General features: G+C 43.9%; 1 protein-coding gene across 2 annotated transcripts in view; it reads right to left on the bottom strand.

The window, feature by feature from the left end:
• MYOF (myoferlin) overlaps positions 1–20795 on the bottom strand; it is a 680400-nt gene that overhangs the window by 533685 nt on the left and 125920 nt on the right. For both annotated transcript variants that reach the window (XM_078643399.1, XM_078643401.1), the window contains exon 3: positions 13218–13309. In XM_078643399.1, coding sequence (XP_078499525.1) covers positions 13218–13309 — 92 coding nt within the window. The remainder of the gene's footprint in view (positions 1–13217; positions 13310–20795) is intronic.

The raw sequence follows: 20795 nt of genomic DNA, 5'->3' as shown, positions 1-20795 counted from the left end.
GTTCTTTGCCCTGGGTACAAGCAAGAGTACGTCTATTCCTTCAGGGATCTTCTCAGATAACGGACAGCAGCCACAGTCCTGTTCTAATCTTCCTCAGGGCCAAGAGTTGCGTGGGTGCATGGAGATTCCACAGTAATGCCTGGCACCAGCTAGTGAGTGGTAAAGACTACTGGGCATACTCTAACCACTGAAGTAAATGTTTCTGGGACCAACCCTATAGACTTTGGTAATTTCCAAGCTCTCAAAGGTCTTTGGCCACACTAAACTTGGGCACTGAGGGCTGGGGAGTGTATTATGGTAATCCTACTGTCGTCCCATATCTAATAATAAAATCCAGTTTGGGGCAGTTACTGTACACATAATACTCTGAGCCAGAAGTGTGGTAGAACTAAAATGGCGGTTTTCATTCAACCAGACTGTGGATATTCAAGAATTGTTTTGGCATCCTGTTTCCCTTCTTTTCAAGTGTATACCCAGTGTTATATGTAAACTCAGCAGACCTGTCAAGCAGGATTTGACATTGACGCTGAATTTGACCACAATGCCAAAAAAGATGCCCACCCTACATACTCTTTCAGTCAAGTCATTTCTGTCCATCACAGCCAGCCTATTTATTGCAACTAGGACGCAAGTGACACCTTCTCCACGCCTATTCAAATGCTATTTTGTGCCCACAGAATTTCAAGAACAAATGCAAATGTAGCCTCCAAGAACTTCAGACAGGGAAAACCCGCCTTTCTAAAAGTGACTTTTCAATAATAGTTATTAAAAATCCATAGTTCAATTATTTTTCTAGCTAGTCCTATTCACGAGATAAATTAGGATTTTAATTTGTACTCTGGTTTTCTACATAGGGCAGCTAGGCCTTCTACAGTGAAAAATAGCTTTTGGAAGGTAGTACATGTTAACGTTAATTTTCTACACGTCCTACTTTTAAATAACATGCACCCTGCCTTGTGGGCGACAAGGCGTACATAGGTGGCAGCATTAATATTTAATTGAAGGTAATGACCTGTCCAAAGGGTTTATTTTGACAATTTGCCTGGCAGTTTTGACACTGCTCCAGTCATATTACACCATTCAGCCAAAGTCATGTTTGCCCTGCCACTGTAGAGGATGGTAAAACAGGTACTGTGGTTAGCAGCTGGCGTTTACATTGCAGGCTCTTGGTATGCTTTGTACCATATACTGGGCACTTCTAGACAAGTTGGATGTACCAATTAGGAGTATGCAAATTTAACCATGTTAAAAGGGGGACAACGGCACTTCAAACGTGGTTATGAGGGGTAAAGTTGTAAAATGTTAAAGATTTTTTTTTTTTTTTAAGAGGTAAAGTGCACGGATTTCTGAATCCAGCAAAAATTTATGCTGAACAGAACATTAAAAATCTGGGGTGACCATACAGAAAAGACCGGTTCCCCACATGTCTTTATTTATATTGTGGAGATTGGCTTTCCACCTTGATGTCATGAAGTAGCTGCTGATCTGAGTTGGGTATCCAATACTACTCTCTGATGCCTGCCAGGTGAACAAAGAAACAATACAGTGACATTACTGCAAGATGTAAAAGTCATGTGGGAAGGCTGTTCAGTTTACTTCATTTTGGTAACGAATTCTGTATTGGCAATGCATGGGATATGAGAGAGCATTAAAGTTACAAGTTCTATATCCATGCCGCTTTGAGAAACAGACACAAACTACTACTGCGGAATAAGAATACTTGGACTGTCTGAAACGAGTATGCTTTTGTCCACAATACTCATTCAGGACACTAAATCCCAACTAGATGTCATAAGGTCTAAATACAAAGATCCCAATGACTGGATCAAATAGTCCCCACAGCCCCCAACATCAATCTATGTTGCAAACCAGCATTTATGATGAACTTAGTCACAAACACAAAAAATAAACGCCCACCTTTATGCCTGAAGGGCTTGCTTTTCTTAGTTCTCAAACAGTGAGCATGCATGTTTTTTTCATGGCCACACTTTCATGGATATGTTCAAAACAAACACTAGACATGTCTTCTCCTTTGATTACTAAAGATATGATCTGTTCACTTAATGTCAGACTGCGACCGCACCACTGGTGGGGATATGCATACTCACCACAATATCACTTCTTGGCTCTTTTTGGAACTGATCAACTTCTTACATTGAGAACCCCGAGTTTCTTAATAATAATGGCGACTTCTTCAAACCACTCTCAAACATCATGAAATGAGAACAAAATCTCCTGTATTGAAGCGGCTTTACCCAATAACTACTGCACTGGGGTTCTTCATGTTTATCTTCCCATCTACAATGCATAAGTCTGCCAGCTGTGCTAGGAAAGAGTCAACTTGTATCCAATCAAATGTGACAACTGCACCTGCTGCTTAACCGGCGATTCGACAAATGAACTGGGTAGAGGTATGGTTCCTCAAATGAATCACTTCAAAGATGAATTTCTTAATGAAGATGCCTCTAAAGGCTAGAATGAGTGTTTAAGTTCAGAAACTTAAAATAAGATAAGCTATGATACACCTGTTCTTTTATTGGGTACAGACCAACTTCAAACCACATATCCGAAATGTGGTCAAGGCCCTCACATCTCAATAACACCTTAAAGCATGAACCCTACGCATGCATCACGTCGGCATTTAGGTAAACGTCCTATCAGTGATGTATCTAGGGAGCTCCGGTAGGCTTTGATATCATAATGAGCCTGCCAATCCAACACAAGTGGTAAAAAAAAAATGATTCTTTGATTTAGGATTTTATTTGACCCCTATGGCTTTTGCCTGAAGCTGGTTCGGCCTCCAGGTTAGTTTTTTATGCTGATGCTTTCTTTAAGGAGTCTGAACACTGCTGTACATTCTCTGCGAAGGCAGGAGGATCTGTTGGCAACTTTAAGAAAAGAATGTAAATTAATTAAAATGGAGTATCATTTGTAACTCTGGTTTGGGCAGACTATTGAAAATGTCAAAGGGAAACGTTTCACTAGGAAAGATTGCCAGCATCAAAACGATTCAAAATACTTCAATTACCAACAAATTTGCCTAATGTATGCAAAGATTTACATCAACAATGATGTATACTCATTCAGTAGTTTCTGGGGTGTGTTTTACAAAAATGTTGCAGGTCTTAAAAGGGCAGAGATGTAGATTTGCAGATCTATATATTATCTGCAAACAGGAGTGGTCTCAGGGAGTTATCTTCCTTGGTTCTGAAGAGAAGCCTTGAGGTACGGCTTGAAACATGTTGACCTCTTAAAAAGGAAGGCACATTAATGAACCACCCTTGCTTATTGTCCCTGTTTTTTAACCATACCGATTAGAAGCGTAAATAAATAGTAATTTACCCATTAGGCAGGTATTTTTAAATCTCACTCTCTACACAAGACAAACCCCCCCACTCCTATTGTTGACATTGATACACATTTAAAAAAAAAAAAGTGCTTGCAGCGGAACTGGATGGACCCAATGATGAAGCATGCCACCAAGGGGCACCCCTGGTGGGTGAGGGCTATCTCAGAAAAAACAGCATTTTCTTTACCGCAGAGAGTTGGTCAATACAAACAGTAGGTAGGGCTCTTTTTGGTTCTGTTATTTTAGAAAGTGCAGGATCTGCATACGTCTGCGGATAATGCCACACTTTAAAAAAATGTGGAAGGGGATGAGTGTGTTCTAGGGGGAACAGCCTCCGACCTGAAAGAGGATGTGAGTTCTGGGAGAGCTGCCTCCGACCCAAAAGAGGCAGATTTGGGCACAACTATACTTCTTAAGACAGGTCACTATATCTCTAATGCATTTGGAACTACTAGGTTTTGCTGGTGCTAAAACTGCAGTTCTTTATATGAACAAGTGGTGGTTGGTGGAGCCCACTGGCACCCAAATTTGGGGGCTGGCAGTTATTTTTCCTTAAACAGTCAACCGAAAGCAACAGAGAAAAACACAGAGGAAAGGGGAAGTATGAGAAAAACAAAAATCCATCACAAAGGGAGAAAGAAGGTACCTGCAAGAGTGAGATAAAGAGTAATCTTACAACTGCGAGCCCCAGTCAAGCCTATGCTGTTTCACAACATTTTGAGGGTATGAGGCATTCACCTAGGACTTGTGGCAATAAAGGGGAGCTACACAGTTCTAACCCCCTCCTGCTACTATTGTCCTCATAGGAAAGGCCAGCGGGCTGCTTGTCCACTTCCTGCACTTTTTGAGGGCCCCAGCTCACGTTTCAACCTATTTTTAATAATAACAAAAAAGGGTTTTTTCAAACCAAGACTGGCCTCTTCTTCCAAAATGCAGCTATAGCCACTAGGAGGCAGCAAAACCGCCTTTCTTTCCATAACGTAATTTTTTTTTTCTCTATTAGGAACCCTTTCTTAGATCAGAAACCAAAGAGGTCCAACAAAAGTGTTTGGTCTCAGGCCTCGCACAATCTTCGGACATGTCTACCTGCTACCCAAATCTCAGTTTCATTGCAGCTGGATTTCGTCTAAGTGGACTTCCATCCACTGCTTGACCCACACCATAAAATACTATACATGCCAACATTTCGAAACAGGAAAACGAGGAAGATCATGAAAAAAAAGGGAATTTATTTTCTCTTTTGATTAACATTGAAACGGAGGCAATTTGAGGCTAGGGACAGCTAAAACAACTTCATTTTTACCTTTAAAAAATCAAGAGTCCTTGACCTGGAGCGGTTGGCATTTATGTAATATGGGAGTAATAAGGACGTCTGACCTCATCCCAACCTCAGGAGGATTTGAGTAATGCGGACTGAAAAATAAAGACTGACGGAACGCCACCATCACCAATGGGGGCAATCCAGAAATGGGTCAAAGAGAGTCAAGACCTCAGCTCGCTTACTTCTGTTTCTTCTTGTACAGACTAACTCAGAGATGAACATCAGGTCGATCCGAATGCAAACCTCCATGGTGGTTTACCATGGAGGAGCAGGTGTTATACGCTGCATGCATCATAACTGGTATTTGTGGAGCGAGAATATTGAGGGGTCTAGTGGCGCTATTGGCTGATAACAGCTGCTTCTTGCTGCTCGACTCAATGGCGGTCATTCTATTGACCTCAGATAGATGGAGGACCAAGATGACCCAGAAGGACTGGAACCGGTGACCTTGAGGTCAAACAACTTCATGCAGCTGATGGATACATTAGGCCACTTAGCCACCAGACCCAGACAATACACTTGGCGGTTTACGACAGACGTCCAAAAAATTTATGTAAATATATTGTAAATATCTTTTCGATAATCCAGCAGACTGACAAAATAACATTCATCGCCCTAGGTTATGATGGACAAAAATACTTAAGAGCGGCGCAAGGCCTAACCCAAGAACCTATTCCCAAGTTAAGGTAATCTTTAAGTAAATAAAAGAAAGGTCTATTCATTAGAGACAAAAATAGACAGTCAATATTACGTGAAACTCAAATTGAGAACAAATACACCTACAGCTGCTTTTCGCCCCACCTATGCAAAAACCAGCATAGCAACTTCTCGGTTTTCCTTTTATTTACTGGATACAGCGACGATACCAATTCTGGCGGTTCATGCTTCAACAGGCACTAACAACTGAAGTGTCACAGCTTTTCAAAGCATGGTGTTAATCTTGTCAGATAATTCATTAAAGTTGTAAGATGCATAATATTCAGTAGCAAGGTAAAGTAGGAAACATTGAAGGAGTAATTTTCAGTTGGAATGCCCAAGGTCAGCGTATTCGCGAAGCGGGTGGTTCACATTGGAAGCCATCTTAGGTTTGGATGAATACTTGTCAGTTTAACAATGAACTTTCAGCGATGTGTGCACCATTTCTCTTACAGCCATTACCCACAAAATTGTTTTTGAGTCAGGAAAGGCGTGACAGCCCCGCTATTATTGGTGGCTGCAGGCAAGGGAGATTGAGCGGCTTGTGGGCACTCCTGTAGGGTGAAGCATGGTGGGTTTGGGGTGCAGGGGTCTCAAGCATTTATAGGGCATTTATATTTTGAGGATAGAATCTAGGCCATGCCCTGCTAGTTGAATAAGGAGCTTTTACTTTGGATGGCTAGTACAATATTGTGTGCCGCCTCTCTGTTTTCCTGGGTGGCCCCTTAAGAACATTTATCATGGTGACTTTTCTGCCATGCGGGCCTATGGGTTACGCCTCATCCATACTGGATGTTTGAAGATCATGTCCTAAGGCTTGTTGTATACATTGTGTGCCTGTAGGTCACTCACCTGTAACACCTAGGTATTATATAGAGAATTATAGAAGGGACACAGAATTATGGAGAGGTTTCTTATGAGGCGTTCGGCGTGAAATTAAATAAACAATGAGTCAAGCTCGAGGTGTCTAGGATGTTACCCAGAAGTATATATGGCCCCTTCAAATGGTGTGCCCCTGCTTTCAACTACTAATCAGGGGAAGAGGAGTAATGGGTAAGCCGTACAAAACATGCCCGTGTTCCGTGTCCAAATGTAAATAAAAATGTAAAAAGGCCTTCTTTGTGCCTTCCTTCCCTCTCCTCCAGAAACCGTGCGCTCTGGTTCCCAGCCCTGTTCTAACAGGCTCTCAGAGAGCCCAGCCAGAGCAGCCTGCAATTCCTTTATAACTGTAGGAAGAAGGGAAACAGCTTTTGCAGACCACTGTTGCCATCATAGCAGTGAGTTACTGGATGTGAATCCAGTTAGTCCCACTAGCGTCTTTCTACCGGAGCCATACAGAACATAGAATTATAGATGGGTAAGTGAGCTGCAGAGATGTTTTTCATGAGTGGTTCGGATTGATATCAAATAGACCAGGAGAGCAAAGCTCGAGTTGTGTATGTCGTCGCTCACCACCCTGCAGTGAATAAAATCCTAGTAACTCAGTCAGCCATCTATACTTTTATGTTCGCATGGCTCCAGTAGAGAGCCACCAGCATGAACAACCTGATTCTTTGACCCTCTACAGGGTGCCTTTGCCTTTTGGCTAGGTTTGCACTACAGAAAAAAACAGACATACATTAATAACAACTACATTTTTATTCAGATGCCTGAATCCAGCGGCGTCTCGAAGGAGCGTCGCTCCCCACCTCAAAACGGCAGGAATGGAAAAATAAAAAGACATTAGAAAAGTGGGGTGGGGCCAGCGGGATGACAAGCACAGGAGGAGTGGTAATACACTTATCAGTGCGCATAATTTGACCGGCCCACTCAGGCCAGCCAAACAGTCATGCGCACCGAAGCTCTCTCCAACCCCAGCTGCATTGCTGGGTCTGGAGAGAGCAGGCACAGGTTCCCAGTCTCCCTGGGAGTGCAGCTCTCATGAAATGAGAGCAGCGTCAGGATTGGACGCAGGGGAGGCGGAGGGGAGTGGAAGAGCACGCGGCGACCGGCTGCAGGTACGTTTAGTTTTTTTTGTCCCGTGACCATCACCCCCAGGCCTGCCCCACCACCTCTACACAAAACCACCTGCTACTGCCTGAATCTGGTACCTATTTATCCTAAAATACTGCTCAATGTGAATGTTCAGAATAAATGCACAACATGCTTACGTTCTGAAACACTCAACCCCAATATGAACCGTAACAAGATAATAATCCATTACATTACAGAGAGCAGCAAACATTAAAAAGAAGAGGTAAGAAAGTTGAGTAGATCTGAACTGGTATTGTTATACATTTCCTCATGTGGGTTTTTGAAATTACCACATTCGTGATCCTTTTTGCTTTCTATTTCCAGTAGGGTGTTGAAAGGAGTCAAGGTTCATAGAAACACCAAAAGTCCCCCGAAACGTCGTGAAATGGAAGGCTGCAACACTTGCTTTGTGCACCATTTAATACGTTCAGCCGTTTTGGGTTTAATCTCCCGTTTCCACAAACATGTCAGATCATGCGATTTTCAAGCAGGTTAAAGCTGGTTTATCCTTGAAAACACTTGCTTTTTCGATTCAAGTGCTTTCTTGCTAATTTTATGGATGTGTTGCAATTGCAGCATTAGGTGTCATCTCTGGACATTTTAACAAGAAATGGATTTCTAGCTCAGGCAGATAAAAAGATGAGAAGAACCCTGCACATGGAATGAAACTAATCTTTCAACACTTTGCAATATGTTCCATGGCCTGCGTTTGTCTGTTCATTGTTGTGTTCCGGGGAGAATTTTAGACAATTAATGAATTTTGCACCGTTAGGGAAAAATGATCACTGGTATTTTATCTACAGCAAGAAACGCAAACTCTGCACAAAGTACTGCAAGTTAAACAAGTTAAAGACAACAACCATTCTTGGTCTTTCTCAGGCGGTCTTTCACAACTGATGGCAAGCAGCTACGGACATTTTTTATTCATCCCTAAATAATTTGCACCCCTTTTAAAGGTCTGATGCGTTCGGGTGCCTTCTAGTGCATCGCCAGAATGATTGCTTTATGTGCTGAACATTCCCCGCTGAAAACAGCTGGATTGACTCCGCCTTTCAGCCATCTGAAGTCAGTAAATTGAGCGTCTTTAAAGTGGAAAATATTACCACCCGTCACTTATAGTGATTTCAAATGGAAGGTAGGTAGTCTGTCAGGTAATACAAAACCACCAATTATTAACCCGTTCGATGCTGATGACAGAATCGCTCCGTCATCAGCTGCGGTTGGGCTGTGCTGATGACTGAGCGGTTCCGACATGGCCCCGCCGCCGCGCCTGCGCGGCGCGTTCTATTGAGCGGGCGGGGCCATGACTGAACCGCTCCGTCATGAGCACAGCCCAACCGCGGCTGATGACGGAGCGGTTCCGTCACCAGCATGCGGGCGCCGCGCGGCTGCCCCGCCCCCTTAGAGCTGCTGCGGAATAGCCGACCCAGCGATGCGGTTAATCTACTTCCCTGCAGTGGAATTTGCTGTTGCAAAGGGGTTTTTACAGCAACCCCACCGAGAAAAAACAGGTAGTGTCTGCAAGTGAGACCTCAAAACATTACTGGGATGCTCAGATTAAAATAGCCACGCCATAACTAGAAGTGTACTCCCTGAGTGCAATACAGCATCTGTTGTACATAAACTATCTAACTCCGAGGTAAAAAGAACTTGTTAATAAGTTGAGCTCTTGTGCAGGCAAGGAAGGTAAAATAACCATTATTCAGGAGTAAAATGTGCATTGATTGTGTAGGCTAAAGAACTAGAAGCCGTTTTGCATCAGCAGTCCTGTGCCCTGTAGCACCAGAACAGCATAAGGCATCAGAATGTGTTGCATAATAGACCTTTATAATGCCACGCTGCATAACTTATTCAATCCTGCCACACAGTTTCATCCTCTGTTGCTGCATGATTTCTGTTCTCCAACTCCAAAGCGTGTCTCTCTGGATCACATTCTAATGTTATTAAAAAGCTGCGTTATTCAGTGGTGCATCACACTTCTCATTGAGAATATTATATATTAGGGAGACCGTGTTTGGATTCCGGGGAACAGAGAAAAGTTGATCTGAGAAGGAGGTTTATTGACATCCTTTAAAAAATGCTATTGTGGGTCGGGTAGGGGGGGGTGGGTGGGGTTATGTTTCTGTTTCACCGTTTGGTTCTTTTCTATAAATTGCAGTAATAATGATACTCCTAGCTGTTCCTCCTGGCTTTTCGTATGTCCTCGCCGGGTCGCCCCCAGGGGTGTAGGCCCTAAGGCTGTGTTTAAATATTGCTGGACTGTGCTCTGCCGGCCGATGGATGTAGGCAGCCAAGCTGTGTTATGGGATAAGATGCTGCTCAATAAAAACGATTGATTCTAAAAAAAAATGCTATTGTGAAGCTCAAACCCATGGCAGCAGTTGCATAAGGCAAAATAATATACCCCCCTTCGCCACCCCCCCACCCCCCCCCCCCGAATGTGAAGAGCTCCCCCGAGTCGCCCACTCCCATATCTAAGATATTAATTGGCCTTGGGCTGAATGAGGGACCCCTGAAAACTTGGGGTCCCCCCTGCACCACAGGGGCATGTCTTGTATGCCCGCTATGCAACCCAACAAAGGGGCAGGTGTTAGTTTCTCTTCCAGAGCAGGCTTGCTTGAAGCAGGCTTGCTCTAATCTCTACTGGAACCGACCAAGGTCACAGCTCTTGCAGACGGAGAGAGGGAGCGAATAAACTTCTCCGTGTAGCTTGCTCGTGTTGCTAGTGTTCTTTGGCAGCGACTTCCCTTAACAAAAATATTGTTCTGTCTACGTAGATTTACTGGCACAGGGAACTTGTTCCCCTTGGACTAGTGACAAATCAGATAAATGTGTAGTTGAAAGCACAACATTATCTCCCCACTGTAGAGATTAAAAATAAAACACCAGCTTTAATCAAGCATTCCATTGAATAAATACGGTTTGCGATCGGTATAGGAAGGGCATAAGACCACTTCTAGGCATCACAACCAGTGGCGATGGCGCTAGAGGTGCGGGGAAGTGCTGCAGCACCCCCACAAGACCTGAAAGAGTTCAGATGGAGAACGAGCAATAAATGGGGCCTTCATATGATTTTCGATTGGCAGCATTTTGGGGCTTTCGGAGAAGTACCATCAAATATCACTTTGCTTTTCGTGAGGGGACGTTATTGGCCAGAACCCAATTTTAAAAATAGCTTCAGCACCCCTGGGTCCAGAACAAACATGGCTAAAAATGTGCTGAGACTTTGATTCAAAGTCTCCCTCCTCCTTAACGGACAAGATGGGGAGTAGCGTTACTGCAAGGCGGTGTAGAAGAGCGACACCCTAGGATTAGATGTTACACTGCAATCAATCATCAACACCAGTTAAATGGGCAGGGGGGGGTGAGGGGGTAGCTGTGTCGATATAAAACTTTCAACATTAGGAATATTTTGAAAAACTTGATATCATAACAGACTCAAACAGGAAAAAACAAGATTCAATTCAAAATGATCACTGCATGCTCTCTAGTACAGGTGGTTATCAGAGACAGGGGCGCAGCTAGACCCGAACTTTGAGAAAGGCTGGGGGAGGGGGGGGTTGGCCCTAGCACTGGTCGCACACGGTGCAATAGTCTTTTTGGGCACCCCTCCCCCATTTCCTCATTCTCCATGAATTTCCCTCACTACCCCTCACCAACAACTGGTCTCTCTATAGCACCTTTCTGACAAAAATTTCATTTTATATAGGGCTACTCATAGTTTAATCACATTCAGTTCTGTGATCGAAATTTTTTGTAGCAGGCACATTAACCCTCTGCGCTAGGTGGGTGGCAAGAGTGCCCATGTGAGTGCACGGTGAGAGATGCAACAGTGTGAGGGTAGGGTAAGAGGAGTGACTGCAGGGTGAGTGAGGTGACCATGAGTTTGGGTGCGGATATAAGTGAAGAGTGGGATGAAATAATGCATGGGTAGTGATGGGCTTGTTTGAGTGAGATAGCAGATTGAGCAGTGAAGGGGACAGGTGAATGAAGTGTCACATGAGTGCAGGGTGAGTAGTGTGCTAGTGTGACTGCAGGGTGAGGTACAGGGTGAACAGCACAATTACATTGTGAGTGCAGAGTGATCACTGGGAGCGCAGATTGAGTGAGAAAATGCAGGGCCGGCTTGGGAACCAAAACTGTCACTGGCAAACTTGGCAAATGTTATTGACGGCGGCGTAGGATTTCAGATACATGTTAAACTATTGCTATTATGGCATTAATCAGGGACCGAGGGTGGAGGAAATAATGTGCTGATCCTGCAACAAACTTTCAGTCTAATGATTAGGGTTACCAGCTCAGTATTTTCATACCCCATATGATACAAAAATAAACAGTCACCTAAAGCTTATTTTGAGCACTTATCTGTGCATACTTGGAACAGCAAATATAAATAGAAAGCACTTTTAATTGTGTTCTAGTGCTGCCTGAAGGATCCATGACTGACATTTAAAAAGGAATAAAGACAGAAAAGTCACATTACAAAGGAATACATACTTTTTTTTTATTTATAACCCTATTTAGTGTCAAGAGGTCTTTGCAGGCTCTTTAAACACATGGCAGGCATTTATGTTTTGGCAACCTTACTTATATTCCTTTTCATGAAACTCATTCTCACAGTAGGGCAGTAAATATAAAATACAAATGTAGGGAATAGGCAGAGGGCCCAGGGGGTACTAGAACCAGAAAATAAAACTAAGCCTCTGTAACCAATTTACAAAGGTATGCAAATATTCAAATTGTTATTGTTAATTGGGATTTCTATAGTACATCACCACCTATGGTCTTTAAGACCTGTGAAAAACTTGGGAGTGCCGGAGAGAAGACTCCAGACACTGCCCAGCAGAGCCCACAGCAGCTCGAGATGCAGCAGCCTGGGCTGAGAGACAGGACGGGGTAGGGGCGGTGGCTGAAGCCCTCTTAGCCCTATGGGAGTTGCGCGCCTGATTGGATACCGGATAAAAGCGTTTTAGACATACTCTTAGGAATGGGCACGTTATGAGCAGTGTAGGGGCATTGTTGAAAACAGTCCGCCATGCATGCACAGTAGCAAAGATCTGATGGACAGGGGGGGTCCTTAGTGCAGCAGGTGCAGTGGCACGGAGGCCCATAGGTGGGAAGAGCCATCTAGAACCCAAATATCGTTATATTCCATCACTAAACTGAAGCGGTGGGGTCAGGGAGGTGGAATTTCCTGTGTCTGCATGAGGGCCCAATGTCGCCCTTCCTATGCCATTGCGAGCGGGCGGGTCTTTGCCAGCAGCAACAGTGTGCACAATGATTCATTTTTAAAGACCTTCTCAATTCTCTTAAAATTGAGCAGGCAGAGTTCACTTATCAACCGCTCTCTTTTTATGCGACTGCACATCTCCAGCTTTTATCAATCTAGCGTAAGCAAGTTTAGTATTTCTTTTTAAATTGCGTGGACCATGTTTTGCACCGAGCTATGTCAATCTTAACAGTATCCGGGCAGCCTCCGAGTCCTTCTCCACCGCTTTAATTACTTTTTAAAATAAGTTGTGCGAATACACTGATAAACTACAAATCCCCAGCAAAGTCCATGTGCTGAGGCAGAGCCACAGAGACCGAAACCATAGTGCACCTCTGTTTATGCTGCAAGTATGCACATTCGATAAAGCACACATGTACCGAGCCACCAACAATGAGAGATGTGTCACCAACTACATAAAAGAACAGTCCCTCGGGGCATAGGCATTGTTAGGGCACACCCAAGCCACAGCAAACCCAGGCACTACACACTGCAGGCCAAGAACAACTCAATGAGCAGAATAGCAGTATTTTTAAATGTATTTTTAACAAAAGTAAAAGAAAACTTACTTGTCTTTGCCAATGGTCTCAAAATCTTTCACGATAATCTCCAAGGATGATGAATAATCCAAGGGTACCCCTTTTAAATCAAATTCAAGAAGCTGTAGATGAGAAATATATAGTTATATTCTGGAAAATATTCAAAGCGCAAATTCTATGCTAAACTGGTAAACAGATCTTCAAGAGTCCAAATAAAAGCGAAGGAAGGGGCTCCAGCGTTCTGATGCCATCGGGAAATCGGCTAATTAGTTTATAGCATGCCTTCCTGTCTTGTGACATTCATTTATCAACTGAGAGCAGTGTTTTAATCATGGCCACAACATCATATGCCGTGCGGCCTGGTCTGGAACCCAACAAGAACGTCAACAAGCTTTTGCAAAGCCAGTATGTCCCACCCTTTTGAGAGCTATTGGCTTTGCCAATGGTTTTTAGTGATACGGTGCAGCAGGACTAAAGAGGAAATACAAAAAAAAAGTGTTATGATGCTTCTGCTGTGGGTGTGACCTTTTGTAATCTTATTTACTGTTCCAAGTTGCATCCACTTTTTTTTTTTACAAAAATACATTTTACACTAATTTTCTTATTCCTACTGCACAACAATTAAAATGTACTAGGCAATCAAATATGAAGTTTATGCAAATATGAATCTACCCAGTGAGCACTCACCAAGGGCTCACAGAAATATCCTACCATAGTGTTACTTTTGAACATTCACATACTGATTTCAGAAGACTAGGCCAACAAAACGATAGATAGCTGTAGACAACAAATAGATGTGCCTTAAACTTGGATATGACTTCACTTACCTAGATGCATAGTTTCAGGTGAGAACCAAGTTACCAAAGAGTAAACAAATGCAAAACATAGACCACAACTTTCCATGAAAATAACACAGTTAAGTAATGAGTTGAAAATGGTTGTTAAAATATTAACAGCTTATACAGGAATTGAAAGCCATGTTACGTGAAGGGTGGTGAAGGTAGTGGGGAGGGTACTCGTGGTGGTGAGGATGGTGGTTCGGGGGGGGGGGGTGATGAGAATGCTGGTTAGAGAAAGGTGGTGGGGAGTGATGGTTAGGGTAGGGTGGTGGAGGAGGTTAGGGTGGTGGGGGGTAGTGGTTTGGTGTACCATAGGCTCTCAGTATATGCGGAGGCCGTCTTTGTGGATACAGTCAAAGGCTTTCTCAAAATCAATGAAGTTGATTGTATAGTTGTCTCTGCCACTCTGTGCACTGCTCTATGATGTTGTTTAGATTAAAGATCTACTCATCACAACCTCCATCTGCCCTTGCGGAACCCTTACATAACTGCTTTTCCAGTGCATCAGAAATGGGCTGTAAAATGGTTATCCCCATGATTTTACTTGGAATTGACAGAAGTGTGATTCCACACCAGTTGTTAAAGTTGGTTAATGTACCATTTATTGAACTCTTGATGCCTTGGTACCAGTTATCTGGTACTTCTTTCGCTCCCAATCAATGAAAACAGTGGTTAGAAGACCTTGGCTGATGTTTTAGAGACTGCCTTAAAAATGTCTGCATTTAGGTTGTCTCGGCCAGGAGTTTTCCCATTTGAGAGATTAGTTGGCAGTGACAAGTTCTTTTTGGGGTGGGGCGGCATTCACATCAAATTTCGTCTTTGCTTCTTGATATCAGTTTCGCTATTGGCACTGGTCTGTTGAACTTCTTTGAAGAGCACAGACCAGCATGGTTTCTGCTCTCTCTGAATTATTCTCTACAAATGGTATCAACAAAGGATTTGCAGAGCTAAATTCACCTTCTTGACAGCTTTCAGTAACAGGCAATCTTTTGTCAGAACACCAACATTTTCTACACAGTTTTGGCATTTTACTGGGACAAATCCTATTTTCCCTATTTTTTGTACTTTCAACCGCCTTCCGGTTAGTAGGTAGAAATGGGTATGAAACCAATATTGGATCCTGGAAAGCTATACATTGCTGAAAAGACAATATTCTGAATTTAATAAGGGGTCATTTGTGTAGATCGTTCAAGATTTTCCCACAGAAAGCACCCATAGAAATAAAAACAAAATTACTGAAATGGAGTTAAAAAAACCCAGCCATTTGTGCCTACATTTTCACCTGTAACTTCTAACTATGCTAGATTATAGAAAGCAATATACAGTTACGTCCGCAGGACCCTTTTGGTTGTGGGGATATATCGGGATTGTAGGTTCACCAAGAACCCGAGGTTCCCAGAGCTAAAAATGAGCTGCACCTTGCAATGGTTTTTCATTGTGTACCAGGTATACAGCAATTCATACGGTAAAATATAAAGAGTGAAAAATAAGTATCAAGGAAACCTATGTATTTCCGAAATGGGAACAAGATATGGAGTTTTGAAGCAGTGGTTATTTGCACATCTCTGAATTTGTGGGTAGTTATACTAGCCTGTGAATTGGGGCATTTTTCAAAATGTATTTATTTACATATTGTCTTACATTTGGAAGGCAGATATCCATAGAAAGACAACTAGTAATAACACCTTTTCTACTATTCTGTGTTCCTCGAAGTCTTCCAATAAAAAATGTAACTCACTTCTGTGGATAGGCCTACTGCTTGTAAAAAACTAAAATTTAGACACAGAAATTGACCCCTTTTTTTTACAAATTGTCCACCTGTGTATTTTGGGCCCTATCTCAGCCAGTACCCAAGGAAACCTAGTAAACCTGCACATTTTTTGAAACTACACACAAAGGGGAATCCAGGATTGGGTGACTTGTGTGGCTCTCACCAGGTTATGTTACCCAGAATCCCTTTCAAACTTCAAATTTGTAAAAGAAAAAAAAACATTTTCCTCTCAATTCTGTGATGAAGTTCTGGAATCTGCAGGGGGGCAACAAACGTCTACCCACACAGCATTCTCCAAGTCTCCCAATAAAGATGGTACCTCACTTGTGTGGGCAGGCTTTGTGCCGCGACAGGAAACAGCCGAAAACGCAACATGGACATATCACATTTTTTGCCACAGAAAACTAACCCTTTTAGGTCGAGCCTAGCGCAGCCTGCACGCGCTGCTCTAGGAGGGGGCCTCTTGGAATCACTCCAGACTTTCCAGAGACTTCTCTGTGTGGGTGGACTCTACCCACACATTCCACCCACCTTTGCGTGTGGCTTTCAATAAAGAAAGCACGCAAATGGCCAAAGACGCGTGCATGTCCTACCTTTCCTGTAAACGTTCACTGTCATGGCCTATGGGTCTCGGGAGCGAGAGCAGGAGCAGCGGCGCGCTGTGTGCCAGCTGTATTCCAGGATCAGTTTACTAATGAACCCAGCGTGGCCGCTTTCACTTTCACAACCACGCTGGTTTTCCAGGCCGTTCTCTTTTAACCACAACCTTTGTATGACTAGCTCTGCACTGTCACGATTAAAAAGCATTCATTTAGATGAGTGTGAAACACCACTTCTGTTTACGGGGAAGAGAACCCGTGCATGTCCGCAGCGGATACCAGGACAATGTTAGGAAAAGCGCCTAGAGGCACCACTTACATGATCTCAAGCTTCAACATGGCAACATTTCAAGAGAAGATGAAAATAAACCAGCTTGCACAACAAAGATGATTATTCTACATGCCCTTAGTATGACCAGCAGAGCCCTCCACGGCATCGCGCTCTACAGACATGTTCGAACAACCGGACTTTCTCTTCCCTTTGTTTTTAATGCATGTCTTATTTACACTTATAAATACATATGGCAAAGTGTACTCCGATGGTAAGTAAAGTTGGATATATGCTAGTTACTGACGGCCCAGCCAAAGTGACAAACAGGTGTGACGCTCACAGACTCTTCAAGCAGCCGCTGCCTGGCACACCTTCCCTTCTCGTGATGTGTGATGCCAAGGTGAGGGTGCCAGGCTGAAGCATCACGCCTTAAGTTGACTATAAAACTCAGGGGCACGTTTCCTTACGTAGGATATGTGCTTTCAGACCATCCCTTATTTGAAAACTGGTGCCTACCTGGGCCCTGGTGTAAAAGAACGGGGTGTCTGTGTAGTGCACCGCCAAGTGCCGCAATAGAAGGACAAACGTTTATTTACTTGCATGAGCGGGTGCCATCTATAAAGAGTGCTACAGCAAACAAATGATGGACGGAATGCTGACCATGCAAACATTCTATCCCAGTCGAAAGATCTGTGTTAAATCCATCGTTCATTTGGCCACTATGCCACCCCAGTTTGGACCCAGCCATATGTAAATCAGTCTTGACCCTGTGCCCTATGGGAACAGTCCAGACCGAACTGCCAGGCCAGGTCCTCCCTGGGCCAGAAACAAGCATCCTGGGACTGGTTTCAGGGTATGTCACCCTTCTTTAGCCAGGCTAGCTTGAATTCTGTGACACAGTGAGCAAGGGACCCACGTCTGGGCATACCCATCCCACTTAGGGCGAAAAGTGTTACAGCAAACAAATGATGGATGGAATGCTGACAATGCAAACATTCTCCTTCAGTCAAAAGATCTGGGTTAAATCCATTGTTCCTTTGCCCACTACGCCACCCCAGTTTGGACCCAGCCATATGTAAATCAGTCTTGACCCTGTGCCCCATGGAACAGTCCAGACTGAACTGCCAGGCCAGGTCCTCCCTGCGTGTCTGGTCCAGGGTGGACTTGGCTTGGCAGTTCGGTCTGGACTGTTCCCATTAGACACAGGGTCAAGACTGAGTTGCAAATGGCTGGGTCTAAACGGGGTTGGCATGGTGAGCAAAAGAACGATGGATTTAATCCAGATCTCTTGACTGGGGGTGAATGTATGATTCATTCAGCATTCCAATTTTGGAAAAGGGGGGTGGTGATGGACAGAGTTTCTGAATGATGCAGAATACTCTTACCAAGTCAAGAGATCATGGTTTTAATCCATCACCGTTTTTTAGCTCAATGCACCATCCCAGCTCAGAACCCGGCTATATGCAAATTAGTCTGTTCCTGTCCCAGTGCATGCTGGGAACAGGGCAAACCAAACTACCAAGCCAATTCTTATACTGGGAAGGAAACAAGCTTCCGGGGACCGGTTTCTGGCATCACAGCCTTCTTCGGCCCGGCTTGCTTGAATCCTGATGGTGCAATGAGCAAGGGACTGACGTCTGAGCATACCCTCCCACACATAGTGTGGATAAAACCGATTTTGGAAAAGGGGGGTGGTGATGGACAGAGTTTCTGAATGATGCAGAATACTCTTACCAAGTCAAGAGATCATGGTTTTAATCCATCACCGTTTTTTAGCTCAATGCACCATCCCAGCTCAGAACCCGGCTATATGCAAATTAGTCTGTTCCTGTCCCAGTGCATGCTGGGAACAGGGCAAACCAAACTACCAAGCCAATTCTTATACTGGGAAGGAAACAAGCTTCCGGGGACCGGTTTCTGGCATCACAGCCTTCTTCGGCCCGGCTTGCTTGAATCCTAATGGCGCAATGAGCAAGGGACTCACGTCTGAGCATACCCTCCCACACATAGTGTGGATAAAACCGATTTTGGAAAAGGGGGTGGTGATGGACAGAGTTTCTGAATGATGCAGAATACTCTTACCAAGTCAAGAGATCATGGTTTTAATCCATCACCGTTTTTTAGCTCAATGCACCATCATTCAGCATTCCATCCTTTTGTTTGCGTAGCACATCTATGAAGAGTGCAGCATACAATGCAGGTAGTGAGTGAGCCCCCTGACAAATGCTCCCCTCCACCACCTGCCTTCTGGGGGGGTGGGGACCACCGCACCTGGAGTCATAGCGCCTACACATGGTGCATTGCAGGCTTGGCACCAGTAAATTATTTGTTGGCATCCATAAACCCAGTAACATTGTAAATATGGAAATTAAGAGGTTCTCTGTGTATTCACATGGGAAACACTGGTTCCACAGAAATGGAAGGGCGAGGGAGAACACAGTGGGTTTTGCGTTGGTGGCCCAAAGTCGGCTGCTGAGTTGTGCCTCCGACTAGTTGTTGACTGCTCACCTCCCAAGCAGACTGAGGGCTGTGTCAGTTTCCATATTTGTTGGGATGCCATTGGTCCCTTGAGCGCTTACCTCCTGGTACGGAGGAGGTCATGGTTGGAGCGCGGTCGGTACTGTTGGAGCTGCTAGTTCCAGCGATGTTTGGATGGTGCTCGTTGCCATCTGTTGTGGCCTGCTCTCCTCCTGGCACACAGACATATATGGAGCATAAGTTGTCTACTATGTCTGGTAGGCTGTTTTAGGCATGATAACAGTGTTCCTCCTTTGAATACTATGAACACTGCAGTGTCCATGCTTTGCAGAAGATGCACACCTTTGGTGGGCTGACAAACCTGAAAGCCAATAAAATGGTGAAGTGTCATAAGAAGATCAACAAAGCGGTGGAACCAAAGCTTCTATCTTTTTTTCAGATCTGGTGAAGTGTGACTTTTATGTTTATGCTTGTTTCCAGCGGCATTCAGTCAGCCCTCATCATCCATTGGTTTGCTGAAGTGTCATTCACATTTAGCTTCCGCCCCACACAGCATAGAGCGCAGGGTACGCTCACTTCAACAAATGGCTTACTTAGCTGGGTGACCGCATTCTGCCCTTACACACTGTACACATCTGCACAAGAAGTAGTCTCTTTAAGTGTCAGGGACTACTGGTGCTAGGTGTGATTTTACATTAAAAAAATCCATACTCTGGCTTTTAGAGACTTGGTTGTTTTACTTATACAAGGAACTGACAGGTTCACCAACACTGCTACCAGGCCTCTAGTGTGTTTTATGGTATTCATTAAAAAAAAGCTCACTAAGAAAATAAGCATTGACAAAAGAAAAAAGGTTGGTTGTATATAATGTTTTCTAGGTTATATAAAAAGGTGACAAAAACGGTTCTATCACTTTTTTCTATAGCTCATAACTGGTCAACATGCTGCACAACATTCACAATATGCTCTACAACACATTAAAAACGTTAACAAAACCAATAGCTCTAACTAAACACTTATAGGGCCCCAAAGGCGAGAGCTATTGGCTATGCCAATGCTCATTTTGAAATCTGCCTAGCTGTAGAATGTAGGCCCTAGCATACCTAGCACCTGTACATTTTTCAAAACTAGACACCTAGGGAAATTCAGGATGGGGTGAATTACTTGTGTGGCTCTCATCTATTTCTGTTACCCAGAATCCCTTGCAAACCTCAAACTTTGTAAATAAAATTAAAAAAACATTTTCCTCACATCTCTGTGTGGGAAAGATGTAGGATCACCGAGTTGACACAAATTTCCTACCACTTAGCGTTCCCCCAGGTCTCCCAATAAAAGTGGTACTTCACTTGTGTGGCTGGGCCAAGTGCCTGCTACAGGGAAGGGCTGAAAACGTATTTTAGGAAACATCAAAATTATCGATCTCAAAACGACCTGGCTTTCTAAGGGGGGCACCTCCATTTTTGGTCCCAGGTTCGGCAACCATCTAGGGAAACCTACCAATCCTAGACATTACTGAAAAGAAGATACCCGGAGAGTCCAAGGATGTGTGGCTTGTGTGGATCCCACAACGTTTGCCTACCCAGAATCCCCTGCAAACCTTAACTTTAGCAGAAAAAAAGAAATCACATTTTCCTTGGATTTCTATCTGGG

This window comes from Lissotriton helveticus, chromosome 5_1 (genome assembly GCF_964261635.1).
Source record: "Lissotriton helveticus chromosome 5_1, aLisHel1.1, whole genome shotgun sequence".
Taxonomy (NCBI): Eukaryota; Metazoa; Chordata; class Amphibia; order Caudata; family Salamandridae; genus Lissotriton; species Lissotriton helveticus.
This window is presented reverse-complemented; position numbering and strand designations above follow the sequence as displayed.